This window comes from Cherax quadricarinatus, chromosome 67, assembly GCF_038502225.1.
Source record: "Cherax quadricarinatus isolate ZL_2023a chromosome 67, ASM3850222v1, whole genome shotgun sequence".
NCBI lineage: Eukaryota > Metazoa > Arthropoda > Malacostraca > Decapoda > Parastacidae > Cherax > Cherax quadricarinatus.
In genome coordinates, this window is record NC_091358.1 from 12840185 (window position 1) to 12862033 (window position 21849).

At 39.3% G+C, this 21849-nt stretch overlaps 1 protein-coding gene across 2 annotated transcripts in view; it reads left to right on the forward strand.

The window, feature by feature from the left end:
- Nucleotides 1-21849, forward strand: part of Prp3 (pre-mRNA processing factor 3) — a 78608-nt gene that overhangs the window by 38419 nt on the left and 18340 nt on the right. For both annotated transcript variants that reach the window (XM_070099401.1, XM_070099402.1), the window contains 4 exons: nucleotides 4438-4733; nucleotides 9119-9307; nucleotides 13190-13353; nucleotides 20075-20303. In XM_070099401.1, coding sequence (XP_069955502.1) covers nucleotides 4438-4733; nucleotides 9119-9307; nucleotides 13190-13353; nucleotides 20075-20303 — 878 coding nt within the window. The remainder of the gene's footprint in view (nucleotides 1-4437; nucleotides 4734-9118; nucleotides 9308-13189; nucleotides 13354-20074; nucleotides 20304-21849) is intronic.

A 21849-nucleotide genomic window follows, 5' to 3' on the forward strand; every position in this document is an offset into this window, starting at 1 on the left:
ACAGGAGAAAGAGATACTAGCCCATTGCTCCCAGCATTTTAGCTGCCTCTTATGACACACATGGCTTAGGGAGGAAGAATTCTATTCCACTTCCCCATGGAGATAGGAAATAAACCAGAACAGGAACTAGTAAGAAAATAGAAGAAAACCCGGAGGGGTGTGTATATATATATGCTTGTACATGTAAGTGTAGTTTGACCTAAGTGTAAGTAGAAGTAGCAAGACGTACCTGAAATCTTTCATGTTTATAAGACAGAAAATAGACACTAGCAATCCTTCCATCACATAAAACAATTACAGGCTTCTGTTTTACACTCACTTGGCAGGACGGTAGTACCTTCCTGGGCAGTTGCTGTATACTGACCAACTACCTACCTTTAGTATATTGTATATTTTCTTAACCCTTTCAGGGTTCATCCCGTAGATCTACCGCTTTGAAGCCAGGGTCCAAGCTGTAGATCTATGCCATGAGCTCAGCTCACTCATAACCTGTGAGCAGTAAATTTGGGCCTAGATATGAGAGATATCTGTGAGGTAAGTGTGCACCACATAAAACAAATCCTGCAGCACACAGTACATAATGAAAGAAAAAAAATCTGCGACTGTAATTTTGGATTAAAACAGTGACTTTGCGGTGTTTTTCGTATGTTTTTTACAATTGTATTTGTTATTTCTTGGTCTCATTTGATAGTCTGGAAGATATATTACAAATAGAGATGATTTTGATTGGTTTTAGTATTGAAAATGGCTTGAAACTGAGGTCAAAGTAGTGGAAATGTTAAATTTTTGCCGATATTCAAGAGTAAACAAATGACGTCACAAGTCTAATACTCGTCAGCTGTTGGGTCCAATATACGTTTACAAACATGCTGATATTATTTATACAATTATTACAACATTGCATAAAAGTAAATTTTCTATTTTTTGGTGTGAATAAAAATTCATTATGTAAATAAAAAATCAAAATGAAATTCGTTTGTAAAGCCTGGAAACGTAACTAATGAACAGAGAAAATGTTGGTTTAGTGCCAGGAATGCCCGCATTGTTCATTCTGGACCCTTTTTTGAAATTGGAATACATGTATTTTGAACTTTGTGTTAAATTGGTCAAATTACTAATTTTCAATCACTTTATTAGGTAGTTGAAACAGTTGACTGGGAGATTTCCTGTGCTTAGTAAAATAGAAGCAATACAGTGGACCCCCGCATAGCGATATTAATCCGTGCAAGAGAGCTCATTGTTATGCGAAATTATCGTTATGCGAATGAATTTTCCCCATAAGAAATAATGGATATCAAATTAATCCGTGCAAGACACCCAAAAGTCTGAAAAAAAAATTTTACCACATGAAATATACATTTTCCTACACACAAAGAGAAGGATACATGCACAATAGTAGAGTAGTACATGCACAATATATATTGTGCATGTACTACTCTACTAAATGAAGAATAAATGACACTTACCTTTATTGAAGATGCAGCAATGACTGATGAGACACTGTCCTGGGAGTGCCTTTTCCTCCTGAGTACTGTAGGTCCTGTTTGGCATTTTCTTCCAGAACAGGCCTTATCACACTGTGTATGCCACTATGATTCTTAAATCTCTCAAACCAACCTTTGCTGGCTTTAAATTCACCAATATGAGCACTAGTTCCAGGCATTTTTCCCTGTTCACCTGGGTGTTAGTCGACTGGTGTGGGTTGCATCCTGGGAGACAAGTTTAAGGACCCCAATGGAAATAAGTTAGACAGTCTTCGATGGCACTGACTTTTTTGGGTTATCCTGGGTGGCTAACCCTCTGGGGTTAATTGTTTCTTGGTATTCTCAATAAGCCACACCAACAACGGTGCTACAGCAGCAGCAGCAGCAGCTGACAGTGCTACAGCAGCAGCAGACGATGCTACAGCAGCAGCAGATGATGCTACAGCAGCAGCAGCAGACGATGCTACAGCAGCAGCAGACGGTACTACTGCAGCAGCAGCAGCTGACGGTGGTACAGCAGCAGCAGCAGCTGACAGTGCTACAGCAGCAGCAGACGATGCTACAGCAGCAGCAGACGGTACTACAGCAGCAGCAGCAGCAGCTGACGGTGGTACAACAGCAGCAGCAGCTGACAGTGCTACAGCAGCAGCAGACGATGCTACAGCAGCAGCAGACGGTACTACAGCAGCAGCAGCAGCAGCTGACGGTGCTACAGCAGCAGCAGCAGCAGCAGCTGACAGTGCAGCAGCTGTACCACCAATAGTAGCGATGGTTGATTGGGGTTTATTATACAACCTGGCCAGCTCGGAGACATGCACTCCACTTTCATACTTATCAATGATCTTTTTCTTCATCTCTATAGTAATTCTCACCCTTATTGCTGTAGGGTTGGCACTAGAAGCTTTCTTGGGGCCCATGGTCACTTATTTTGCAGATAAAATCACCAAAAACACTGTAATAATACGAAATGTTCCGATTGTATGCTTGGATGTTACCGCGGAGGCTGGCTGGTAAACAATGCCACCGGCGGAACATGTGAGCGTGGCTCAGGCCGCACATAGACGCGTCTCAGACGAACAGCGTTGAGCGGGTTTTTTAGCGGTATGCGAGGCAAAATCTTGGCGATAAAATGTAGCGGTATGCGGATTTAACGTTATGTGAGGCCAACGGTATGCGGGGGTCCACTGTACTAGCGAAATAGCTAAGAATTTGGTCGACTGGAATAATGGGAGTCAAAATTGGCAAAATCGCCGATGCGTATATATCACTGACACATCAGAATTTGTGAGAGCATAAATTCGTCAACTTTCTATCAAATTTCGTACTTTTTTATTTATTACATTCAGAAAAAGATTCTCTACCATTTCATAAAAAAAATAATTTTTTTTTTTTTAAATTCTTGGACCCTGGCTGTCACTCTGAGATTTGGCTTCTGGACCCTGAAAAGGTTAAATAGCAAGAGCACTACTGTACTTTTATGTTCATTGATAAAAATATCTTATTCTTAATTTAATTTTGAGAATTCACACAAATTTAGAAAATATACATAAATTTTGAAAAGTATCTGAATATTTTGAATAGGGATTTTTTTCTGTTTTCATTTTGTTCTCTTCATTTATTTTTTTTTTAACTGGAGAATTAGTAAATACTAGGTAGTAGGCTGGTAGACAGGAACCACCCAGGGAGGTACTACCGTCCTGCCAAGTGAGTGTAAAATGAAAGCCTGTAATTGTTGTACATGATGGTAGGATTGCTGGTGTCCTTTTTTCTGTCTCTTAAACATGCAAGATTTCAGGTACATCTTGCTACTTCTACTTACACTTAGGTCGCACTACACGTACATGTATACAAGCATATATATACACACCCCTCTGGGTTTTCTTCTATTTTCTTTCTGGTTTTTGTTCTTGTTTATTTCCTCTTATCTCCATGGGAAAGTGGAACAGAATTCTTCCTCCGTAAGTCATGCGTGTCATAAGAGGCGACTAAAATGCTGGGAGAAAGGGGCTAATAACCCTTCTCCTGTATATATTATTAAATTTAAAATGAGAAACTTTCATTTTTCATTTTGGGCCACCCTGCCTCGGTGGGATACGGCTGGTACGTTGAAAGAAAGAAAGAACATAAATTTCAAGAAGTGTCTGAATATTTTGAATAGGGATTTTTTTCTGTTTTCATTTTGTTCTCTTCATTTATTTTTTTTAACTGGGGGAATTAGTAAATACTAGGTAGTAGGCTGGTAGACAGCATCCGCCCAGGAAGGTACTACCATACTTCCAAGTGAGTGTAAAGCAGAAACCTGTAATTGTTTTACACGATGGTAGGATTGCTGGTGTCTTTTTTTCTGTCTCATAAACATGCAAGATTTCAGGTATGTCTTGCTACTTCTACTTACACTTAGGTCACACTACATTTGCATATACAGGCTTATATATACACACCCCTCTGGGTTTAATTATATTTTCTTACTAGTTCTTGTTCTTGTTTATTTCCTCTTATCTCCATGGAGAAGTGGAGAAGTGGAACAGAATCCTTCCTCCGTAAGCCATGCATGCCGTAAGAGGTGACTTAACATCCTTGGAGCAAGGGGCTAGTAACCCCCTTCTCTTGTATACATTACTAAAGTTAAAAAGAGAAACTAGTTTTTCTTAATGGGCCGCCCTGCTTTGGTGGGATACGGCCGGTTTGTGAAAGAAGAAAGAATTAGTAAATAAAGTTGGGATGAATAAAATGCATAAAAAATATAATACATAGTGAGAGTGAAGCATATTGGTATTAATTAGTATTAGTATTTTACTGATGAAGCTGGGAAGTTTTTTTTTTACTAGTAACTATTTAGGATTTATTACAATTCTTTGTGAAATAATTTTTTTTTTTTCTAAATTTTTAAATTCATTTGAAAATATGAAACATTTTTTCCAGCAGATATGAGATAATGAATCTTATGTTGCAGCTGTGCCTTTAATATCCCAAGCCTCTGCAGTAGTGCTAGGATCAAGTGGAGGCGGGGACGTAACCTCACGTATTGCCGAGCTTCAGGCCCGCATCCAGGCACAACTGGGGAATGCCACTGCTCTAGGGTTGTCAGCTCTACACATGGAAGCAGCACTTGGTACTACAGTTGCATCACCACCCAAACCTTTAGGAGAGCAGAGCAAGCCAACACCACTGATCTTGGATGCAGAGGGACGCACTGTTGATCAGAGTGGAAAGGAAGTGCATTTGACTCAGCGAATTCCTACACTAAAGGTGAGAAGAAGAGTATGTCTGAATTCATAAATAAATGAAAGAGAGAAACTACTTAGAAAAATAAAATAGGGGCGAGAAGAGCTCTTCATATTTTGGCCTCAGAGACACTTTTCAAGAGACCATATCTGTTCAAGAGGGTCTCTGAGGCCTAAATGTATGAATTTTTTTTGCCCAAGTTTTATTTTTCTGTCAAAGTAGTTTCTCATTTGTCATTCAGTTAGTGTTTATGACACTTTAATCTAAACATTGATATTTATAATGGTTTTATAATGATTCTCTGTATTTGAATCATACAAAAAATAAGTAGTATAAATCTTTGTGAACTTGGTCACAAGTAGTGTTTTACAGATTTTTTTTTTAATACGTCAACCATTTCCCACCTAGGCAGGGTGACTCAGAAAGAAAGAAAAACCCAAAAAGAAAGAAAAACTTTCATCATTCAACACTTTCACCATCACTCGTACATAATCACTGTCTTTGCAGAGGCACTCAGATATGACTGTCTAAATGTACCTTCAGACTGCCAATATCCCAAACCCCTCCTTTAAAGTGCAGGAATTGTACTTCCCATTTCCAGGACTCAAGTCTGGCTAACTGGTTTCTCTGAATCCCTTCACAAAATATTACCTTGCTCACACTCCAACAGCTCGTCAGGTCCCAAAAACCATTCATCTCCATTCACTCCTATCTAACATGCTCACTTGCTGGAAGTCCAAGTCCCTCACCTACAAAACCTCCTTTAACCCTCCTTCCATCCTTGTTGGGGATGACCCCTACCCCTCCTTCCTTCCCCAACAGATTTATGCATTCTTCAAGTCATTCTACTTGGTTCCATTCTCTCAAAATGACCAAACCACCTCATCAGCCCCTCTTCAGCCCTCTGACTAATATTTTTAGTAGCTCCACACCTCCTCCTAATTTCCACACTTCGAATTCTCTGCATAATATTTACAGCACACGTTGCCCTTAGACAGGACATCTCCACTGTCTCCAGCCATCTCTGTGCTGCAGCATTTACAACCCATGCTTCACTCCCATATAGTGTTGGTACCACTAAACTCTCGTACATTCCCTTCTTTGCCTCCATGGATGATGTTTTTTGTGGGGCAGAAGTTTGTGGCTATAGGAGGGTGGGTGCAGGAGGAAAGAGGAGTGATTGGTGGAATGATGAAGTAAAGGGTGTGATAAAAGAAGAAAGGTAGTTTATGAGAGGTTTTTACAAAGTAGAAGTGTTATAAGAAGAGCAGAGTATATGGAGAGTAAAAGAAAGGTGAAGAGAGTGGTGAGAGAGTACAAAAGAAGAGCAGATGATAGAGTGGGGGGAGGCACCTTTGATATACCCTTGAAGAGTTTCGAGAGTTTCACTACTCTTGGAGCCTGGCCATGGGCTAGGCTCGTCTGGCACTTGCCTGGTCAACCAGGCTGTTGCTGCTGGAGGCCTGCTGCCCCACATATCCATCACAGCCTGGTTGATCTGGCACCTGGTGAGGATACTTGTCCAGTTTCCTCTTGAAGGCTTTTACACTTGTTCCAGCCGTGTTTCTGATATCTTCTGGTAGGATGTTGAATAGTCTGGGACCCCAGATGTTGATAGAGTGTTCCCTTATTGTCCCCACCACACCCCTGCTCCTCACTGGGTTTATTTTACATTTCCTTCCATATCTCTCGCTCCAGTAAGTTGTTATGGCAGTGTGCAAATTTGGGACCAGGCCCTCAAGTACTTCCCAGGTATATATTATAATGTAGCTCTCTCCTCCGCTCCAATGAGTACACGTTCAAGACTTGAAGGTGTTCCCAGTAATTTAGGTGCTTTACTGGCTCAGTGTGAGCCATAAACGATCTCTGTATTTGTTCCAGCTCTGGTATTTCTCCTGCTTTGAATGGGGCCATCATCACTGAGCAATATTCTAAGTGAGGGAGCACTAGCGATTTGAAGAGTGTCACCATCAGCATTATTTCCCTTGTTTTGAATGTTCTCAGTACCCACCCCATCATCCTTCAGGCTGTTGTGAACTTTGTCTTGTTCTTTCTTCTTTATAAAAAAGGTCAGCCGACATAATTATTCCCAGGTCTTTTACGTGTTCCTTTCATTCTATTTGGTGACCCTCTTGAGTTTTAGTTATAGTGTTCCTTTTGAGTTCTTCATTCTTTCCATACCTAAGCAGCTGGAACTTATCACCATTGAACGTCATGTTGTTCTTGACTTATATCTAATTCTTTCAATAACAACCCTACCATACACTTTACCTGGTATACTCAGTAAACGTATTCCCCTATAATTTTTACAATCTCTTTTGTCCCCCGTCCCTTTATATAGAGGAACTATATACGTTCTCTGCCAATCCCTAGGTACCTTCCCCCTCTTTCACACATTTTTTTTTTTTCAACAAGTCGGCCGTCTCCCACCGAGGCAGGGTGACCCAAAAAGAAAGAAAAATCCCCCAAAAGAAAATACTTTCATCATCATTCAATACTTTCACCTCACTTACACATAATCACTGTTTTTGCAGAGGTGCCCAGAATACAACTGTTTAGAAGTATATACGTATAAAAATACACAATATACCCCTCCAAACTGCCAATATCCCAAACCCCTCCTTTAAAGTGCAGGCATTGTACTTCCCATTTCCAGGACTCAAGTCCGGTTATATAAAATAACAGGTTTCCCTGAATCCCTTCACTAAATATTACCCTGCTCACACTCCAGTAGCTTGTCAGGTCCCAAATACCGTTTGTCTCTATTCACTCCTATCTAACATGCTCACGCACGCTTGCTGGAAGTCCAAACCCCTCGCCCACAACACCACCTTTACCCCTCCCTCCAACCTTTTCGAGGACGACCCCTACCCCGCCTTCCTTCCCCTACAGATTTATACGCTCTCCATGTCATTCTACTTTGATCCATTCTCTCTAAATGACCAAACCACCTCAACAAACCCTCTTCAGCCCTCTGACTAATACTTTTATTAACTCCACACCTTCTCCTAATTCCACACTCCGAATTTTCTGCATAATATTTACACCACACATTGCCCTTAGACAGGACATCTCCACTGCCTCCAACCGCCTCCTCGCTGCAACATTTACAACCCAAGCTTCACACCCATATAAGAGTGTTGGTATTACTATACTTTCATACATTCCCTTCTTTGCCTCCATAAATCCATAAATGCAATGAAAACTTCTCTATCTTTATCTAAATACTGTTCACATATATGCTTCAAAGTAAACACTTGATCTACACATCCCCTACCTATTCTAAAGCCTCCTTGCTCATCTGCAATCCTGCTGTCTGTCTTACCTCTAATTCTTTCAATAATAACCCTACCATACACTTTACTTGGTATACTCAGTAACTTTCAACACACCGGGTGCATCCCACTGAGGGAGGGTGGCCCAAAAGGAAAAACAAAAGTTTCTCCTTTCACATCTAGTAATATACACAGGTGAAGGGGTTACTAGCCCCTTGCTCCCAGCATTTTAGTTGCCTCTTATGACATGCATGGCTTATGGAGGAAGAATTCTGTTCCACTTCCCCATGGAGAACTCAGTAAACTTCTTCCTCTATAATTTTCACAACTTCTTTTGTCCCCCTTCCCTTTATATAAAGGAACTATACATGCTCTCTGCCAGTCCCTAGGCACCTTCCCGTCTTTCATACCAACCACTCCAATACTGTATTTCCCCCTGCTTGTAACATTTCTGTCATGATCCCATCAGTTCCAGCTGCTTTACCCCCTTTCATTTTGTTTTATAGGTCTTTCTTCTTTCAACACACCGGCCGTATCCCACCGAGGCAGGGTGGCTCAAAAAGAAAAACGAAAGTTTCTCTTTTCTTCTTTCTTTCAACACACCGGCCGTATCCCACCGAGGCGGGGTGGCCCAAAAGGAAAAATGAAAGTTTCTTCTTTCACATTTAGTAATATATACAGGAGAAGAGGTTACTAGCCCCTTGCTCCCGGCATTTTAGTTGCCTCCTACAACACGCATGGCTTACGGAGGAAGAATTCTGTTCCACTTCCCCATGGAGATAAGAGGAAATAAACAAGAACAAGAACTAGAAAGAAAATAGAAGAATACCCAGAGAGGTGTGTATATATATGCTTGTATATGTATGTGTAGTGTGACCTAAGTGCAAGTAGAAGTAGCAAGACATACCTGAAATCTTTCATGTTTATGAGACAGACAAAAGACACCAGCAATCCTACCATCATGTAAAACAATTACAGGTTTTCGCTGTACACTCACGTGGCAGGACGGTAGTACCTCCCTGAGTGGTTGCTGTCTACCAACCTACTACCTATATGTTTTATAGGTATTTCATATATTTTGTATTAAAGATAATTGAAACATCTACAGCATTTGTCAACTCTGTTTTTCACCAGGCCAACATTAGAGCTAAGAAACGAGAAGAGTTTAAGCAGCAGTTGCAAGAAAAGCCCATTGAGGACACTGCTGAAAGTAACTTCTTCGATCCACGTGTCAGTGTGCGTCCATCGATCAGAATCAAGAGACCTTTCCGGTTCCATGACCAGGGCAAGTTCATTCAGCTTGCTCAGAGGGAAAGAGCAAAGGTAAGAAAGTACAGTACTCATGGTATGTAGTCACAATAAAAAAAAAAAATGGGGATAACTTTTCTTTCTAGTCTAGTCCCAGATCAAATCACTTTTCAAATTTCACACCTTCCACGTGGTGCAAATAAATGGTGGATAAATCTTGGTGTATATACTTATGCTTTCCACAAAGACATCATATAATACATCTATGAGGGTTAATGCCAGCCCTGAGGAAAGTGCAGGTTTCTGTACCATTCCTTGTACTAGCTGTGATAAGGTTATGTGTGAGTGAGATTAGAAGGGATTCATTCATATGTATATATGCATGTAAATATGCCTATTTTATCAATAATGCCTGTGTTTTACATTGTAACTTGGCTTTGCAAAACATAGGTTATCCCAGGAATATAGAGACAAGAAAACACATGCAAACACCTAAGACATTTTTAATGAGGAAATGTTTCTCTCCTATTACCTTGATCTTCTCTATGATCCTAGAACTTAAGTGCTTCCTCATGAATAATATCCTAAGTGTTTGTATTTATCTTATCCTCAGCTTGATGGTGTAATATACTACCTGCTTTCAGCCAAAGGAAAATGCTTTGAATTAGCTCTTATTCAAGCTACATACATAATCATCCAGAACCAGGGAAATTTCCAGTTGTTGGGACCCCATGGGCTCACATGTTCCTCAGCATACACCATCCTCCTAACTTGACATACAAGTACTCCTCACTTAACGACTGAGTTTCGTTCCTAAGATTACACCTACCATCCGACTTATAACCTGCTCGACATACGACCATTCGACTTATGGGAAATAAACAACCGTTTGTGTTGTACACAGTGTTTATCATAAACCTTACAGTATAAAATACAGTACTAACAGTATTAAAAGTGAAGTAAAAAATGAAATATCAAAATAAAACAATAAAATAAAGTCATTACAAAAATGTGATGTTGACATTCAGTAGTAAGGTTCGACTTATGTCCATTTCGACTTACGACTGGTTTCTCGGAACCGAACTCGGTCGTAAGTCAGATGGTACCTATGTCGGTATGCAAATTGATCGTCAAGCAAGGAGCTTACTGTACTGGTAGTGCATTTGTGTAAACCATCTTTAGATATTGTTTTACTGTCACCTCTGCACCATTTATAAAATTTTTAGTATATTTTTAATTGTTTATACAGTAGTCTACTGTATACTGTAATGAACAGAATAGAGGAAATCAGCTCTAATATACATTACTTAGATTTGTATACTGGTCAGAGAGCTGGTTGTAAGTCCGAGTGGTCGTTAAACAGGTAGGTCGTTAAGTGAGGAGTACAGTGTACCTATAGTCAAGTTCATTCCTCACGTCTCCTTATCGCCTTGTCTGACAATTATGCAGTATTTACCTATGCATACTGTGTACTCTCTAACGACTTAAAAACTTTATCTCTGAGTGAAACATTGTCTAAGTGATTTATTCTGCAACAGTGTGTATTTTATGAGTACAGTGGCTTCTTTGTTAACATTAGATGCTGGGATGACCTACTTTCCAGCCATCCCCACATATATACAACTCTTGACAAACTGTTGCTTTCCTCCATAAAAACAGGAGCATTGCAGTAGGCCTTTTGGCCTATGCCAAGCAAGTTCAACCATTCCCACTCATTTTTCTTTTTTAACACGTTGGCTGTTACCCACTGAGGCAGGGTGACCCAAAAAGAAAGAAAAATTTTCTATCATAATTCAACACTTTCACCACCACTCATACATAATCACTGTCTGCAGAGGCACTGAGATATGACAGCTTAGATCCCACTTGTGTATTTGTTAAAAAAAAAAATTAGAATTGTGTAGCAGTAGTAGTAGTAGTAGTGGAACTATCAGATTACATCTTAAGGGGATGGAGTGGTATAAGTTAACTTTATTGTCCATCACCTGTCCCTCAAATTGTGGAGGGTCATCTGAGCTGTAATGTTGCCACATCTCTGGCAAGACAGTGATAGATTGAGTGATGGTGAGTGTTTATTTGTTTTTGGGTCACCCTACCTCAGTGGAGATGGCTGGTGTGTTAAAAAATTGAAGTACAGTACTGCAATATCTGGCCATCTCAGCATTTGAGATTTTCATACATTTAGCTGTGACATGCAGGATTATATTTAGTCAGTGTTAGGTAAAAGGTTGATAAATAAGACACTTGTGCAATACTTGGGTAGCTTTATTCAGGAAACATTTTGCCAGCCAGTGGAAAAGCATTTCTAGAAGAGATACCCAAGTGTTGCACAAGTGTCTTATTTATCAACTCATCAGTCTTTTAAACTTTATACAATCAAGTTAGGTAAAAGGGCACAAGAGTAACTAATAAGTACACAAATAAACCACACATAGGAGAATGAAACTTATAACTGTATTGTCACGATACTGTGTCTTTATTCTTATTACAGGTATGTTTTACCCAGTAGCTTTACCAAGCCAACACAAGCACACAATGGGTATAAAAATGAAACATGGTGAGATGCAGGAAGAATGTAAGCACTGCAGTAGGTCTGCTGACCCATGCTAGTAGTAATAGAAATGATTTGTTGTTTGGTGACAGCAGGGCTAGTTTGTTATTTTAAAGATTCATGCTAGTATTTCAGAGATATGAAGCTGCTTATGTTCTCTGTAATTGTGTCTGCAATGGGGATTAATGATGCTTCAGGGCATTTTTGTATGAGAGTTTGGAACTATGATCAGTAAGTGGGTGTTCCATATCATCATGTGGCTGGTGGTGTTCCAGTGTCGTACATAGGCATTATTCAAGTTTTTGCATCCGCACTTGTAGATACATGCATTTCAGTGCGTTTTTGTGAACATACCTATTTCAGGAAAATTCACAACTTATTTTTACCTCCAAAAAATTATGAGCATTCCACATAGACAACAAATGGCCATATACAAAATAAAATTAATCAGGTTCAAAAACTTAAAAAACTCCAAAATTCAATCATGCTCCTTATGTAATTAACACAGTATAGTATCAGAATTGGTGAAAAAAAATTCCACCTTTTTTGACTGTTTGTACCTTAAAATTATAAGTTCTGTATACCACATATGCACCAAGTGGCTATATACTGAAAAGAAATGAATTTGGTTCATAATTCGGTCATAATCTGCCTTTCTTATCCTCCCCTCTCCATTCACCATCAACCAACCAGCCTGTCTTGGTTGGCTAATGAACCTGTGAATACATTTATCTCCTTGCCTCTCTTCCTAACCCCCTCGTCCTGACTGTGTTGGTGCCAGCTGAGGTGTGTCCATTTTCTTTTAAGTTATGTAGGACTTAAATTGAAAACCAGCCAACTATTCAAAATATGCTCATTGGGTTTCCCAGGTCCTAATTAGTTTTTTCTCTCTGATTTCTTTATTATAAATGCCAATGTAAACCACTTTAGAGTGATGGTTAAGGAGAAGTTGTCAAAAACAAAATAGTGCTAGGTTTGAGTGACCACATAAGAGTAAGTTCATGCTGCAAATAGTGAATTACTAGTAGAAATGGGATCTGCTTGTAAGCAAATTTACATGAAGTTAACCTCATATAGTGAGGGGAAACTTGTAATGGCTTTACAGCTCATACTAACCAGTTTATTACCAACACTGTGCATGGATTACACAAGGGAAAGTTAATATACAGTAATACTGTAATGAAGATAAATCGAGTTTGGTGATCCTATATTATATTTTTTAAATTTAACAATGTTCTGCAACGTATTTATTATTTTTAAATGCGGTTTTGGTACATAAAAAATGTCATCAGTAGGAGGAAATTATCAGAAATTAGAAATTCATCTCTTTGGTAAAGAAATGGAAGTTCGGTCAAAACAATTGATAAATATTTTTCTTGAGTCGTAATTTGTTTTCTATTCGACAGGCTCGGTTAGAGAAGCTTCAGAACGAGATTTCTCAAGTTGCAAAGAAAACCGGAATTTCATCAGCAGCTAAATTGGCGCAGTTGGAGCAGCGGGAAATGAAAACCATTATTGATGAGTCTCCAGATGTCGAGTGGTGGGATGCTATTATTCTTCAGGGAAATAGGTTGGAACAAATTTTGTATTGACCTTTAAAATATTTTGTTTTGGTGATGTTAATGTTACAAGAAAATATGAAGTTGCTAAAGGGTAGATGTACATTAACCCTTTCGAGGTCCATTTAGTAATACATACAATGTGATGCATTTGGCTCACTCAGATGAGCAGTGAGCAGTAAATGTGGGCCTAGATATGAGAGAATGGGTCCATGCGATGATTGTGCACCATAGAAGAAAAAATTCCTGTCTTACACAGTGCATGATGGGGGAAAAAACTATTTGGTTTAAAATAGCAACTCTGCAGTGTATTTTTTGGATGGTTTTTTGGCTGTTTTCTTGGTTTCTTGATATCATTTGATAGAATGGAAGATATAATATAGAAATAGAGATGATTTTGATTGGTTGCGGGACTGGAAGTAGCTTGAAATTGAGCTCAAAGTAGCGGAAATGCTCGGTTTTTGCCTGTTTTTCTAGAGGTCACAAATTACGTTCAACTGGTCAGTCTAATATGCATTCACAAATGCAGTGACATTATTTATACAATTATTACAATAATGCAGTGGTCTGCATAACAGTAAATCTTCTGTTTTTTTGTGTGAATAAAATTCAAAATGGAAAGCAAGTGTAATATAGGAGAGGCCTGGGGACATAACTGGTGTACAGAGGAAATGTGTTTTAGTGCCAGGAATGTCTACATTGTTTATTCTGGACCCTATTTTTAAATTGGCAATTTTTTTATTTTGTGTAAAATTGGCCAAATTACCAATTTCTGATCACTTTATTGGGTAGTTGAAATAGGTAAATGGGTGGTTTCTTGTACTGAATCAATAGAATGGAAGGCATACTAGTAAAATAGCTATGAGTTTGGTCGCCTGGAACAATGGAATTGGCATAAAATAGGACTCAAAATGGGCAAAATCGCCAATGCATGAATATCACTGAGACTGCTAACTTTGCGAGAGCATAATTCCGTAAGATTTTCATCAAATTTCATACTTTTGGTTTCATTACCTTTGGAAAAAGATTCTCTTATCATTTCATAAGAATTTTTTTTTTTTTTTAAATTCTTCAAGTTTGTGAGCAGGGATTGCAAAAGTGAAAGGGTTAAGCATACACCATTAACCCTTAAACTGTCCAAACATAGATGTACGTTGACATGCGTAGCGCTCCGAACAAGGATCTACATTTTTTTTTTTTACATGCTTTCAAATGGAGAAGTCGGAGCGCTACGCACGTGAACATAGATCTACGTTTGGACAATTTAAGGTTAAAAACAAAGATTTGGAATTATGCTTATTAAAAATATGTAAAAGATTATTAAGATGAATGGTAAAAATTAGTACTCACTGTGTTTCATCCAACAAATTTAACATTCTATCATTGATTAGTTAATCTGTTCTTGATATACACTTCTCAGAAGTGAATATAAATAAGTACAAAATTAGTGATTAAGTAACTATTTGGAAAATATTTCAAAATACAGTGTTAATTTTTATAATTGCTTGCAATTGCATGTCATTTTCGGTAACTTTATTATTTGAGGTGAATCTCCTAAGTCAATTTGGAATTTAAAAATAATTGGCATGATCAATAATGAGAGCAAGTAGAACATTTTAAGCCTTGGGTTAATCCAGTTGCTCAATCTTGAGGCGTATGATGCACCCTTATGTTCATATGTTATTGATTTGGCTCTCTCTCATTCAGACATTAGAATAATTGTCTTTCTGCTCATATGTTATATCAACACATGTCACTAAAGTGTAGGAATATAGAATATATATTGTATACCAGTGTACAGTATAGTACATACTGTATCAGTTACTGTACAGGTGTATGTCACTGTATGTGGCAGATTTATTCAAGGCCCACAGTAACTGTATTAAGTTTAATCATATTTTTAATGCTTAGTTCTGCATAATAAGCATTTTTAATAAGTTTTGCAGACTGTATCTATCACATATAGTGATTATGTATTGCTCGTTTAGAATTACTGTTAGAAATGGGGTGTCACAGCACATTTGCATAAAGTGAGGGATACCCATATTATTGTTATTGAAGGAAAAACATTTAGTGTTGAGAAGGACATGACCTACCTACCTGTTGTTGCTCCTGGAGGTCATTGCCCCAGCTGTTTGGCTTTAGATCAGGGCTCATGGTCAGTGACCTTATCAATCAGGCTGTTACTACTTGCAACCCACAACCAACATAATCATCACATATTGGCTATAATAAGGAACTGATTTAAAGAACTTGCCAAGCTCTCTCTTGAAGATAACTAAGGAGGCCTATTGGTAATTTTCCTTATATGTGAAGGGAGGGTAGTCCATTTACATTGGTCCATTTACACTCACTGAGTTATCCCTGGTTTTAATTGGGAGCATTTTGTACCATTTGCTGAGCCGCTCATTCTCATAAGGAGTAATTTCAGCATGCAGAAGTTGACTTGGTGCCTCCAGAATTTTCCAGGTATACCAGGTAAATTCTAGGTAGTAGGTTAGTAGACAGCAACCGCCCAGGGAGGTACTACCGTCCTGCCAAGTGAGTGTAAAACGGAAACCTGTAATTGTTTTACATGATGGTAGGATTGCTGGTGTCTTTTTTCTGTCTCATAAACATGCAAGATTTCAGGTACGTCTTGCTACTTCTTCTTACACTTAGGTCACACTACACATGCATATACAAGCATATATATACATACATACCCCTCTGGGTTTTCTTCTATTTTCTTTCTAGTTTTTGTTCTTGTTTATTTCCTCTTATCTCCATGGGGAAGTGGAACAGAATTCTTCCTCCATAAGCCATGTGTGTCGTAAGAGGCCACTAAAATGCCGGAAGCAAGGGGCTAGTAACCCCTTCTCCTGTATATATTACTAAATGTAAAATGAGAAACTTTCGCTTTTCCTTTTGGGCCACCCCACCTCGGTGGGATACAGCCGGTGTGTTGAAAGAAAGAAATGTGCAAGATTTCAGGTATGTCTTGCTTCTTCTTCTTATACTTAGGTCACACTACACATACATGTGCAATCATATATATATATACACACCCCTCTGGGTTTTCTTTTATTTGCTTAGTAGTTCTTGTTTATTTCCTGTTATCTCCAAGGGGAAGTGGAACAGAATTCTTCCTCCGTAAGCCATGTGTGTTGTAAGAGGCAGCTAAAATGTCAGAGCAAGGGGCTAGTAACCCCTTCTCCTGTATAAATTACTAAATTTAACACTTTCAGGGTCCACAGGCCCTCTCCCAGACATGTTCTCAGGGTCCCCCAAATTTAAAAAAAAAAAAATAGTTTTTTCTTATGAAAAGATAGAGAATCTTTTCCCGATCATAATGACACCAAAAGTATGAAATTTGAAGGAAAACTTACGGAATTATGCTCTCGCGAAGATAGCGGTCTCGATGATGTTTACGCATCGGCGATTTTGCCCACTTTGAGCCCTATTTTTGGCCAATTCCAATGTACTAGTCGACAAAAATCATAACTATTTCGCTAGAACTCCATTTTTACTATCGAATGAGTATAAGAAACCACCCATTTACCGATTTCAACTATCCAATACAGTGGCCAGAATTTAGCAATTTTGCCAATTTCACACAAATTTCAAAAGATGCCAATTTCCAAATAGGGTCCAGAATAAACAAGAAAGACATTCCTGGCACTAAAATAACATTTCCTCTGTTCATTAGTCATGTCCCCACGCCCCTCTTACATTCTTTTGCTTTCCACTTTGAATTTTTATTCTCACAAAAAAATAGAAGATTTACTGTTATGTAGAGTACTGCATTAGTGTAGAAATTGTATAAATAATATCAGAGCACTTGTGAAAGAATATTAGACTCACCAGTTGACGTGTATTGGACTCTTAGCATGATTTGTTTACTTTTGAACTTTGGTAAAAATCGAACATTTCTGCTACTTTGAGCCCAATTTCAAGGTACTTTTCATTGTAAAACCAGTCAAAATCATCTCAATTTCTGTAATATGTCTTTCATTCTATAAAATGAGACTAGGAAAACTAGAATACAGCAATAAATACCATACGTAAATACAGTGCAAATTCGCTGTTTTAATCCAAAAACACAGTTTTTTTTTTTTTCTCATTACGCACTGTATGCTGCAGTATTTTTTTTTATACTGCGCACACTGACCACATAGACCCATTCTTTCATATGTAGGCCTACCAGCTTTCTCTCACTAGATTTGAGGGCGCTAGAATTTATGCAGACTAGTACGTCAAGGACCCTGGCGCGTAAGCCGTACTAGTATGGCCGAAACCCTGAAAGGGTTAAAAGAGAAACTTTTGTTTTTCTTTTTGGGCCACCCTGCCTCGGTGGGATACGGCCGGTTTGTTGAAAGAAAGAAAGAATGCAAGATTTCAGGTACATCTTGCTACCTCTACTTGCAATTAGGTCACACTCCACATGCATGTACAAGCATATATATACACACCCCTCTTGGTTTTCTTCTGTTTTCTTACTAGTTCTTGTTTCTTGTTTATTTCCTCTTATCTCCATGGGGAAGTGGAACAGAATTCTTCCCCTGTAAGCTATGCATGTCGTGAGAGGTGACTAATATGCTGGGAGCAAGGGGCTAGTAACCCCTTCTCCTGTATATATTACTAAATTTAAAAAGAAGAAAATTTCGTTTTTCCTTTTGGGCCACCCTGCCTTGGCGGGATATGGCCGGTTTGTTGAAAGAAGAAGACAACGACCAGGTAAATTATGTTCACATAGTGGCTGGGAAGTGGGAAAACTAAATAGCATGGCACACTTTTTTCCTTTCAGACCTCTCATCAAGGTCAAAGTTGCCTACATATAGTGGAGAGTCTGGAATTGAGTGTTTACGAAGCGACACATTTACAAGCTCAGGATTTACGGTACTATCTCAGATATTTTTGAGCTAGTTGCGTTTTCATGACAATTCTATTTGGAGAGTTCTGTTATGTAAACTTGCTTAAACCAGATAATAATAAAAACAACAATAATTAATAATAATGATATTGGTATCATTTTTATTTTCAAGGAAGGACATTAGTGCTGCAAAGTTAGATTAAAAGTTTATTAATTTTTTAAATGGAAAAGTCCCCAGTTATACAAAATTTTTTTAGCTTTAAATAGAAGTAAAACTAATAATAAAACTGCACATTTGAGTGCCCTGTTTAAATTTCAGATAAATACAGTGGACCCCCGACATTCGATGGCATCGACATTCGATAAATCCGACATTCGATGCATTTTAACGCAAAAATTTTGCCTCAACGTTCGATGGAAAACCCGACATTCGATATGATTCGTACGAGACATGTCCATGTGTGGCCTGAACTGCACCATGTGTGCCAGTGTTTACAAGCCAGCCAGTGTGCGCGCATCTAAGGATACATTCGGTACATTCCATATTATCCATATTATCACTGTTTTTGGTGTTTGTTTCTGCAAAATAAGTAACCATGATGCTAATGACTATTGAAATGAAGAAAGAGATAATTGCAAAGTACGAAAGTGGAGTGCGTGTGTCGGAGTGCATAATGATTTGGTAAAGAAATTGCCTGCAACTAGTGGTGATGTGAGTGAATTTAAGGCCAACAAAGGTTGGTTTGAAAGATTTAAGAATCGTAGTGGCATACACAGTGTGGTAAGGCATGGTGAGGCTGCCAGTTCAAGTCCTAATGGAAGGGGATTCCCCTTCTAAACACTAACACCATCCACACTCTCCCCTCCTCCCATCCCATCAGTCATCACCAGATCTTTATTAAAGGTAAGTGTCAATTATTCTATTGTTATTAATCTATTGTTATTGTTGTTATTGTAATTATTCTATTGCATTAAACTTAATATTTCATGTGGTAAATTTTTTTTCCATACTTTTGCGTGTCTTGCACGGATTAATTTGATTTCCGTTATTTCTTATGGGGAAAATTAATTTGACTTTCGATATTTTCGACATTCGATAGCTCTCAGGAACGGATTAGTATCGAATGTCGAGGGTCCACTGTACACAAATAACCCGCACATAGAAGAGAGGAGCTTATGACGACGTTTCGGTCCGGCTTGGACCATTTACAAAGTCACGCCTCCCTCCCTCCCTCCCTCCCCTCCCTCCCTCCCCTCCCTCCCCTCCCTCCCCTCCCTCCCCTCCCTCCCCTCCCTCCCCTCCCTCCCCTCCCTCCCCTCCCTCCCCTCCCTCCCTCCCCCCTCCCCTCCCTCCCTCCCCCCTCCCCTCCCTCCCTCCCTCCCTCCCTCCCTCCCTCCCTCCCTCCCCTCCCTCCCTCCCTCCCTCCCTCCCCTCCCTCCCTCACTTCCCTCCCTCCCTCACTTCCCTCCCTCCCCTCCCTCCCTCCCTCCCTCCCCTCCCTCCCCTCCCTCCCCTCCCTCCCCTCCCTCCCCTCCCCTCCCTCCCTCCCCTCCCCTCCCTCCCTCCCTCCCCTCCCTCCCTCCCTCCCTCCCTCTATATACCTGTCCTGCTCCACATCTGGTTAGTGTGACTTTGTAAATGGTCCAAGTCGGACTGAAACGTCGTCACAAGCTCCTCTCTTCTTTGTGCTTATTTGTGTATCGTTCCAGTCACGGTATTGTGCCTTTTTTGTTATTTCAGATAAAGTTTGTTCAGAATATGTAACACTTCTCCCTCAGTGATGATCCAGAAGTATTTTGAGTTCTCCTGTGACCTATTGACTCACTGATAGTAATTTGCTTGAAAAGTAAAGACCTATTCCTCTTTTAAATGTTGACAGATACCCAGAAGAGGGTGAAGCAGTGAAGGTGAAGGACGACTATATAACAAGGTTAATAGAGCATCCTTTAGAAATGAGATGCCCATCGGATCCCTTGAAACCTGTGACACTTGAAGTCCTCCTCACAAAGCAGGAGAGGAAGAAGCTACGCCGCATGAACAGACGAGAAACTTGGAAGGAAAAACAGGAAAAGATTCGTTTAGGACTTGAACCACCCCCAGAGCCCAAGGTATGATTTTTCTTTCATAGAGTCAATAGCTCACAAATAACCCTCATGTAGGAGACCCTCATGACATTGTCGTCCACCCTAGAACATACAGCTTGTTACTGGTCTCCAGGACAGACCAAAACATCATCATAAGGTTCCTTTCTTAAGTATGGGTTATTTTGTGAATTATTCCAGGCATGGTATTGTGATTTTTTTTTTTTTCTTTTTTTTTTTTTTTTTTTTTTTCAACAAGTCGGCCGTCTCCCACCAAGGCAGGGTGACCCAAAAAAGAAAGAAAATCCCCAAAAAGAAAATACTTTCATCATCATTCAACACTTTCACTTTATGAGGTTAGTAAATTAGGCACTAATGCTGGAGATTAAAATCTTCCTACATAGTTAAGAACCCCATCAGTGGGGCCTATAGGTGTTCTCAACTCCTTCATAAAGCCCAAGTGCTGGAATCCATTTCTGTCAAATAGTTAAAATTTCATTTAAATCCGACTTGTCATTGTTGAAGATATGATCTTTTTGCATTGGATGCTCATGCAACCTGGCCATGCACCAAATTATATTGTCATATACTGTCAGAAGAATATAAGGATTAATGGTTTTCAGCAGGATAGACAAGGAGTGGATTACCCACTTTCCTCACCTGGGTTAACAGAAAATTTAAAAAGCACCAAATTACCCAGCTAAGTTTATTAAATAGCTATTTTTTCAAAGTCACTTATCTAATAAAGCTCTTAAGTATATTGTGATTTTTTATTGCAATTATAGTAGGGTCTCGCTTTACGACGTTTCACTTTCCAGTGTTCCTCTAGTATGGACATTTCAAATTATGACCAAAACTTGCTATAAGGCTCCTCCCACTTGACTTTCTAATATGGTTACCACGCCCCACCCGGTTTGTTTACATTCTCCATGAGCTCTGCGTCTCTCCATTATGTCTGGAAACTTTCCAGAATGTCAAGTGCTTTAAAGTTATTTCATATTTTATATATATCTTTCTTTCTTTCAACACACCGGCCGTATCCTACCGAGGCGGGGTGGCATAAAAGGAAAAACGAAAGTTTCTCCTTTTACATTTAGTAATATATACAGAAGAGGTTACTAGCCCCTTGCTCCCGGCATTTTAGTCGCCTCTTACAACACACATGGCTTACGGAGGAAGAATTCTGTTCCACTTCCCCATGGAGATAAGAGGAAATAAACAAGAACAAGAACTAGAAAGAAAATAGCAGAAAACCCAGAGGGGTGTGCTTATATATATGCTTGTACATGTATGTGTAGTGTGACCTAAGTGTAAGTAGAAGTAGCAAGACGTACCTGAAATCTTGCATGTTCATGAGACAGAAAAAAGGACACCAGCAATCCTACCATCACGTAAAACAGTTACAGGCTTTCGTTTTACACTCACTTGGCAGGACGGTAGTACCTCCCTGGGTGGTTGCTGTCTACCAACCTACTACCTAGGTTCATATTTTATATATACTCTGATAATTATACTTATGTGTACCTGTACCTAGGTAGACTTCCATACTGTGCTGGTTTGCAGATAGACATTA